Source organism: Pungitius pungitius, chromosome 16, assembly GCF_949316345.1.
Source record: "Pungitius pungitius chromosome 16, fPunPun2.1, whole genome shotgun sequence".
In the NCBI taxonomy this organism is placed as follows: domain Eukaryota; kingdom Metazoa; phylum Chordata; class Actinopteri; order Perciformes; family Gasterosteidae; genus Pungitius; species Pungitius pungitius.
The window spans coordinates 11,301,703-11,310,660 of record NC_084915.1 but is presented as its reverse complement, the minus strand read 5'-3'; the positions used below and the strand labels follow the sequence as shown (position 1 = coordinate 11,310,660).

The following is an 8,958-nucleotide window of genomic DNA, read 5'->3' as shown; positions in this document are numbered from 1 at the left end:
CCCCCCCTCCTCCAATCTGGGTCTCCATCTTAATGGATAGGGAGGCACAACGGTGTGCTTTCTCTTGTGCATTACAGCATGAATGTTCCATTATTCTCTCTAGCCGTTAATTTCTTTAAAAAGTATGGTTTTCCAGGGTGGAGAACGGAACCGATTCAGGAACAACTGAACCAGAACCTTCTCTGAAAACGGATTAATTTGCAGTGGAGAATAAACACGGTTTCCTCATTAGTCCGAATATTGTTTTGGATGAGAACAGTTCTGAGATATAACATGAAGGTATTATTTCTGTTTACTGATATTTTCATATTTCCATCAGATCCTGGGAAAGAAGAAAACACATGACCAACAAATGCAATTAAACAGTGAATTTGTTTCCAGATTATAACTGATGTTTTGATAATGTGGGATGAAAGCCATAGTGACACATTCTGGAGCCTCCACATTTATTTCCTAGCTGTTGGGATGCCTTCCTTGTTTGTTCACCACCTGCTGCTCAGCGCCTAATTAAGCTCAAGTCTTTTTATATTCATTGTGTGATGAGTCATAATAGATGGCTTGAAATACACAGACACAGCATTTGGGTGAGTACAAACTGATGTCGAAATGTAACCTGACAGAGGGCAGCAAAGATCCACAAGCCAGCACCGAGTGACAGAAGTAAATGTTCCTTGGGTGATGGAAGGTTCGCCATACAAGTCGAGTACGAAACCATGATGGGTTTATCTTCTATCTGTTTGAGGAATACTGACAATAGCCTCAGAAGAGATGTTGTTTATCAAATTATGTGGATAGACAATTTACCTGCACTTTAACCACAATGGTCCCTTAGAGCATGTTGTACATGTATTTCTACCATTTATATTACCGTAACCTCAGGACTGGTGACAACAGTAAATATTGCAATGGAGTCATGTTGTGTTGTTAGCTGTACTGATTTATGGTCATTTACAAAAGGTACATTTTACCTACATTTTTTCCACGGTGCATTTGCTCTGTTTGTTGAAATGAATGACCAAGTACCTGTGGAAACTCTAGATGTCACGCCAATCTTTTTAATTCAATTACACTAATTGAATAAAGAAGCAGGTTGCATGCAATTCCGTGTGCATTTCACCTTCCAAGTTTGAAATATGCATATTCTCTCTTGTGAGTCACCGTCAGTTGTGGGCCAGAAGATAAACGTGACACACGCCGAGGTGTTTCCTGGGTCTCGAGTGTTATACGATCCTGCCGGGTGAGTCACTTTGCCGTCAACCAGGAGCCGGAGCATCAGTCTCCTCGGCCTCCCACTCTATCTCTGGGAATGATGCGGAGCTCTGAGCCATGTTTAAGAAAAACATTGCCTGCAACAGAGGATAGAGCGCCATGAAAAGTTCAGTTCATAATCGCTGTTCTTCACGAAGGGGCTTTTACCGGCAGTGAAGCCGATACACTAAAAATAAAATCTCAAGTCATCACAATGCAACGTTTTTACACATAACTGTTACAGCACATGTGTAAACCTTAATATGAAGACTAATTATGATATAGTTACAATGCTATGTTGCCTGCTCTCTGCAGAAAACCCACACAGCAAGTATGAACCTCAGGGAAACGTCACGGGAGGCTGACATCGAGCAAAAGTGATTCACCAGGCCGTGGCAATAATGTGGGAATATTAAATCAAGTGAAGTCTGACTAAGCAACTCGGTGCACGTAGTTCGCCTCCAGTGAGAAGTCTTTAAAAACAAAATGTAACATTAACTACCGTCTCTTGAGGTGCCGCATCCATATTCATAAATCTGTACACCAACAATGAACGTCAGTCTAATTAGGATTCTTTTAGTCACTCAAGTTTATCCAACACCAATATAAATGTGACTGGATAATTAAGCAGGACCAGTGTTGCATTATGGGGTAATATTACTTCACTCTCAGGTTAGGGTCAGATTAGGTGAAGTTACTCTACAAATAAATATTTTTAAAACCTCCTTCACAGGACAGTATCATGTTCTTCTTCTGAATATTTCTTCTGTATCAGTGATTGATTTCGGTCCTTTACAATTTAAATCATTGACCACTGCTAGACATCTCTGGCCTGTATTTTTTCATCAATGACATGATACTATTCAAATCAGATTTAAAAATGTCCATAGCTGTGACTTCTCTATTGTAGATTGATTATTTCTTTTTACATTACCCCTAGTAGCCAAAGGTTTTTCCATTCAAGGACTGGTTTTATTTCTCTTCTTTGTACAACCACCCACATAAAACACTGCTACAGAGAGCTTTATCAAATTAATCTTACAGGACTGTTAACAATATGCCTCCGGAATTACCAAAGAACCTTATGAAAGGTGCTTTACTGACATTCTGCTTTGAAGGCAGCACATTGAAAGAGCTTTATAAAAGCCCCAAGGTTGATTATGTATCCATGAATCTCAAAATGCTAAAATGAAAAGAGAAGCACCGTATACATATACATGGGCTTTTGAGGAGATAGCTAAATAAATAAATTATATATATATATATTAAAATACATGGAAAACACTCAACGACTCACCTGCTGTCTGGGCCGGGTTAATTCCTATTCCATCTGTGGGCAACCATGAAAGAAAAAGACAGAACAATTTAGAACTGAAATATTGTCAGGCAGACGACATTAGTATATAAATGGAAAATTACAACACCCCAATTTATCCACAATGGTACTGCAATGGGAAAAACTAAAAAAACAAATGTGTGGCTCAGCAGCCGTCCTTCTGTCCATCTGGATGATAACAGAGCAGCTATTCATTCCGCCCTGATAAATCAAAAATTACATTTTCAACACAAATCCCATCTCAACCTTATTTGGCAACAGCGTTCTGTCCAATTATTCCCACTGCACCCTGAACACGTCACCGTCTATGATAAAGTCCATCAGGCGGATTTCCTCCAAAACCTCTTTCTCAACTGCCTAACACTATCGGCAGCAGAGGTAAACAGGAGCACAATAAGATTTGAGGTGGCGCTGAACTGTCATCTGCTCGTGTGGTTACTATAACGGGTTTTAAGTGTCTCGGATGAATCCAACTAAATATTTGTTTTACAATTCATTGGCTGTGGGGTTAATTTAAACAATCATCTGTTGAATAGTAAATCGTTGCAAGCTCAGAGTTTAAAAGTGATCAAGTAAACTTTCTCCTTTGGATCGTCAGGTCAGGGACTCAAGTATGTCAATACATTCCCCTCAGTGAGACTGTATTTGAGTGGCCTTGTGTCTGATAATGGACTTTACAGCAGAAAGTCCGTGACAATTTTAGGGAAGATTTGAAGCTTATTATAATGATGCAATTACTCATTATTTTATTATTATGATATTATTACACAGCCTTGTTCAATACTCAACTCAACAATTAGAATAAGAATTGAGTACTTTTTCTTTAAGCCGATGTAATATAACATAAATGTATGTCTTGTGTTAATTGATTTAATGGGGTCATTATAGAAAAATGAACGCTGACGGGTTGAGCAGGACTGCTTTACACATTTTATTCACCAGCATCACACGGCTTTATAATTCTCACAGCTTATGGTTCAAGTTTTGAAGCTTTTTCAAAGATACCTGTCCAAACACACGGTTTCTCAGTGGTGAGGAGAACAACAACAGTCGGGCTGGTAAACAGATCCCTTTGGCTGAAGAAAGTGAACAAAAAGTTAAAAGACTTTCCCTAAACTCACCATTTGTTATTATTGCACTGGTTGCTGATGGCACTTTGAACTGGAAAAGACAAACCATTAGTGGAATTCAGAGATTGACATTTGGGAAATATCAGCAGCATTCAAATATTTTATATACCGTATTTTCGCGACTATAAGGCGCACTTAAAATCCTTTTTTTTCTAAAAAAACGACGCGTGCGCCTTGTAATCCGGAGCGCCATATATATGGATCAATTGGTTGTGTATTGTAACGGACTATGTTTTCATGTTCTGGAGCGGCGTTGCACTTTACAGAGTTTTGGGATGTTCAGTGAAGGGCGCACAATGTTACGTCACTCATCTTAGTGCCACCTATGGCGACGCGGGAGTTGTTGTTGTTTTGGAGAGCGATGGTGTGTTTTTGTTCGGCCGACAGTAGCCTGTTTCTCCACAATAAAACCAGAAGATAAGCACATTGTCCAGAGATTCATTAGCGAGAGTCGCTACACTATATTAAAGCTCGTAGTTGGATGTCGGGATCGCGCTGACGGTCCACCGTCTGTTCCAGCGCTGCCTCTCGGTGCAAGATGCATGAAAGCATTTGCCAAGAATGTTTTCATTAATCAAGAATTAAAGTTGGAGGTTCAGAGATATTGTTAATATCCACATTAACGTTTGAACAACGTTACCATGGGAGAGACGAGTTTTCAGAACGCTTAATAACATTTGATTTAGCACAGCCCGATCTAGTGGATGCACAACGGAGCCCCAGTCAAACGTTTTAGTGCAGGTACTTTCTCTAATGCAGCGGAGTGTCAGTGTTTTTCCGGTTCGTCCGTCCATGTTTTCAGTCAGCGCGGCAATTAGAACGCGGAAGCACCCCCCCCCCCCCCCCCCCCCCCCGCTACCGCCAGCGAATGCGGAAGCACCCCCCCGTCGACGGGGGACGAGCCGCGACCCGGGTCCCGGATATGCGCCTTATAATCCGGTGCGCCCTATATATGAAAATATTTCTAAAATCGGCGATTCATTAAAGGTGCGCCTTATAATTCAGTGCGCCGTATAGTCGCAAAAATACGGTAATAAAATCCAATTTCCCCCTAATGTGAATGAAGAAAATCACTTTCACTGAGTAAGGGCACTTTTGGCCGACAACTTCAAAACCTGGAGCACGCACACACACACGCACAGACCCAAACACGCCAAGAACACCTGGGGGAAAGATAGCCACGCTTGGATTTCTGGAAGAAAATCACTGTGCACGGTCACAATTGGTGTCCTACTTCAGTGGTGCACAGAGGAGGATGTGGGCTAGTGAGATTTGCAGTGAGGGGTCAGAGGGGGGCAATCTGTCACCATGGAGATAAGGTTGGACAAGTGCTGCTCACCAAACTACTGGCCAGGTAGCACATGCGGGACAAATTAAATACAGTTTAGATCAGGAGTGAAGGGTTGTTCAACGGTCTTTCAAGGAGCATAAAATGGGATAATAAAATAATGTTTGAATCACAAACACAATCATTTACATTTCTTTCAGGATGTCTTCCAGGAACATTGTTCCAACACAAAAGCCTTTGCTATCATGAGTGAAAACAAAGCCTAAAATACACCCTTTGGAATTCCAGGTATAAATGGTCACTGGCAAAGGACACTTCTAAAAGCGCTTTGTGAGGCTTCGACAAAACAACAGCACTCCTATTTGGATTTAAACAGACTATTCGATCTGTACCAGCGGCTGGCACTGTGCCAGGGCACTGCTGTGTGTGTGTGTGTGTGTGTCACATGGGCAATTACAGGACCTGTGTTGATGTAGACAAATCTGTTCCACCAGACAGTCGGGCCACTGAAACGTATCACGGTTTAATTTAGCCAAGTAAAGGTTTAGAATGAATGCTGACACTAGATTTCTGAACAAAAAAACGTTGCTTCACATGAAGAAAAATGAAAGCTCGGTCAATACTAGTAGTCGTCTATCTGCAATTTTGTTCCTCACATGAACAAACTGTCTTACTGAATGTGCATGTTGATAAAATTAGTTGATATAAAACTAAATGTCTTTTTAGCAGAACTGGATACATTGCCTTATTGAGTTTGCCCACAACTGTACGGAATTTCTCCGTCTTTTTCAGTTAATCCCTTTCGTTTTCTGCCTTTTCTTCTAAGATATCACCTTTTAAGATGACGCCGAGTGGTGGGAATGTACGTTTTATCTGCAATGAGTAATGCATATTATCATGTACATAACATATCTCCATAGTGGACACTAAAGCTAAATGAAATGCAGTCACAACAAAGATTTTATACGACATCGGTTTTTTCTAGCACTGCCCGGTTTGACTTCATACATATTATTAGAAACTAGAAATACAAACTGAAAACTTACCTCCTCAGCAGCAAACTTCAAAACAGCGGTGAATGGTGTGCTTTCGGGGACACTTAATCTAGAACAAAACAACGCATTAAACAGGATATATTAAAAACACCATGAAACACAGCAATTATTTCAACATTTCATTTGTGAAACACGAGTGTCATATGATTGAATATCATCGCTCAAACATCTTGCCCTGAGCTTTGATCAACAGGTGACTGTTTTATTGCTGTGGAGCAAGTCACTTACACCTTAACAGCTGGAAAAGTGCAATTCTGTATATCACCTTTTAATGTTACCTCCACGAAGAGGAGGCAAACAAAACTCTAACCTCAACGGACTGCAACATTAACTTATTTTTTGGCAGAAGATACGACACCATTTATGGCATAAGTAGTTTAACGTTTTTCAGGGAGTACAAAAGGAGCTGAAGTCATGGGGTGCACAGTGTATTGATTCTCAGGACAGCAGCAGCTTCACCGCTATGATGGAGCGCGAGAGCTTGTCTCATTAATGTGACCACCGTGTTGCCGTAACTGAGAGCGAGGGCTGGTGAAAATAAGATGCATGGATTAATGCCAGATTTTATGCAAGGCCTTATTTCCTGTCATTATCATCACTGTTTGTGCTCACACTTGAACAGCTGCAGTGAGACCCTGTCTGTTCTCATTAGAGGATCGATCTAGAATGTATTTTTAAGTATTCAAACTAGAGAATTCAATGTCAAGCTGTGTTGGGAAATTGGACCATGTATTACACTCCAAAAAATGTCTGGAAGAAAGACATATAATGTTATTACATTATATAAATCGAGGGATCTAAAATTCACCACAATTTAAAATACCAAGGATTAAAAAACATTTAGCTAACATTTAGTATTGTATAATTGGCTGAGTAAATATAGTAGAATAAGATCTCCTGTGGTAAAGAAATACACGATAAAATATTTAGTTTCCCCTGAATCACACACAGTGTTAACCACTAATAGCCCTCAACCACAAAAATGTATATATTTTATTCCAACACTTATCACCCACCCTACTGAGTCCTTTTATCCCAGAAACACCCAACAACGTCCTCATTACTTTACTTCATACAATGCGTGTAAAAGCGGACGTTAACTGAGCTTTTGGACTCAGGACCAGCATGTCAATCAAAGCTTCACACCAACATATGTTGTCTCACTGACCACGTTTTCTGAAGCTAGACGTGAACACGGCAGCAGAAGCGACCGCCCCAGCGTGACACACCGATGTCTGCGGCAGCTGTCACGCGTAATAGTAAAATGAAACAGTGAAAGGCTAAAAAAGCAACTGTATGCGATGTCAAAGCCGAACTGTACTCACACTTTGTATGGAAGCCGGGGGTCCGACGTCAGGGTGATTTTAAACGTTACTTTAGACCTAATGCGGGGGACGGAAATATCGTTATTAGCACCGTCATGTTGGCAAACGAATATGGAATGGATTGAGCGAAAAAAATACAAAGAAAAAGGACAGAAACTGACATTTTTGGGACGAGGCGACTCCGTCTTCTCTCTGTTTGTACACACCCGGAAGTCAGAAGGACCCTTGCGCCCACGTCATCTATTTAGTTTGATTTTTTGACACTTATATGATTATGTTTAGTCTTTTCAGTATTGCATACACATTTTTTTTCATACAGCAATATTTGGTTTTATATTTTGGACGCATTTTAAAAACATGCGAGGTATTATTCTATATTTTTACTGACAGGCACCCGGAGCGAACCACTAATAATTGCCGTAAATGACGACATAAGACGCACTGACATGTTCTTCGGCGCGTGTTGATGTCAATCGAGATTGGATCGTCCTACATGGCGCCTCTCTCAGCTAAACCTAATTAACACTTTTTCATTCTTCCAAAACTGCACGTGCTGTCCGATAGAGGCGTGTGGAAATGTGTTTAGGGTAATCTAGTGACAGGAGAGAATCCAGGGATTTGGTCCAAAGTTGCCCTCACAGTTGTATTAGTTGAGTGGCATTACATTTTTAAGGTCGTTAGATGTTTACCTGTAAGTTAAATATTGGTAAATTATGATACATGACTCGCATTTCCTTTACATAATTGTAAACCCAGGCTAAATGTAGCTCATTGTCCATAAAGGAATGCTGGTTTCTGTGACTCAGATGGATGTTAGTCCAATAAAGTGTTATATTTATTTTTAAACCAAATTTCATAAATCTATCCTGCTTAAATGGGAATGCATTGTTTTATTTGGGACAAAATAATCCACTTGTTGCAGAGTGATATTACTTAATAATAATAATTTCGTTTTTTATAGTGCTTTTCTTGGTACTCAAAGACGCTTTACACTATAAATCTAAGTAAGGGATAACGTACGGATAAGAGACAGAAAACATTAAGTAATAAAAATAATAATGAGAAAAAATAACTGTTTTTTATTTTAAGGACGGTTTGCCCAATGAAGTACATAGGCATCTGGATCAAAATATTTGAGTTTGCCAAATGATATAATTATGGCTGGATTGTCTGGCCATAGAGGCAGCATTTCAGCATTTCGCCATCCATGTGGTGTCCTTTCTAGGATCGCCATATTCAATAAAGTGTGAAATTCCTGAGTATCCCTCAGTTGCCATGTCATGCTGTTCACTGCTCTCATCAATCCAAACAGATACTACTTCAGTTATATTTTGAGTTGGAATGATCCATCCTCGGAGTCCTGCAGACTGTAGCGATATCTCTTCAAGTCTGATTGAGCTGATTTAATCAGCATGCAAGACTCCTGTATATGTTGTATTTCATTTATTGTTGAGATATTTGTTTTAACAAGATGATGAGGAGGAGATAGAAGACCAAATGTTTGTCAGAAACATAAACCCTCAAATGTCTTTGCAGAACAAAACTGAACACAACATCGACTGAGGGAATGTCAAAG

General features: G+C 40.0%; 1 protein-coding gene across 1 annotated transcript; it reads right to left on the bottom strand.

Moving 5' to 3' along the window:
* Positions 1 to 1,030: 1,030 nt before the first annotated feature.
* Positions 1,031 to 7,636, bottom strand: ufm1 (ubiquitin-fold modifier 1). The gene is made up of 6 exons (XM_037468458.2): positions 7,544 to 7,636; positions 7,383 to 7,439; positions 6,049 to 6,106; positions 3,706 to 3,745; positions 2,546 to 2,578; positions 1,031 to 1,346 (listed from the first exon to the last, which is right to left on the bottom strand). Coding segments are annotated over exons 1-6 (264 nt in total). The 5' UTR covers positions 7,546 to 7,636; the 3' UTR covers positions 1,031 to 1,272.
* Positions 7,637 to 8,958: the final 1,322 nt, after the last annotated feature.

Excerpts from the sequence above, each read along its gene's own strand:
- ufm1 (XM_037468458.2), bottom strand. Across the intron at positions 3,746-6,048 it reads TGAAGTTTGCTGCTGAGGAG|TTCAAAGTGCCATCAGCAAC; the intron begins GTAAGTTTTCAG and ends TGTCTTTTCCAG. Across the intron at positions 2,579-3,705 it reads CAGTGCAATAATAACAAATG|ATGGAATAGGAATTAACCCG; the intron begins GTGAGTTTAGGG and ends GGTTGCCCACAG.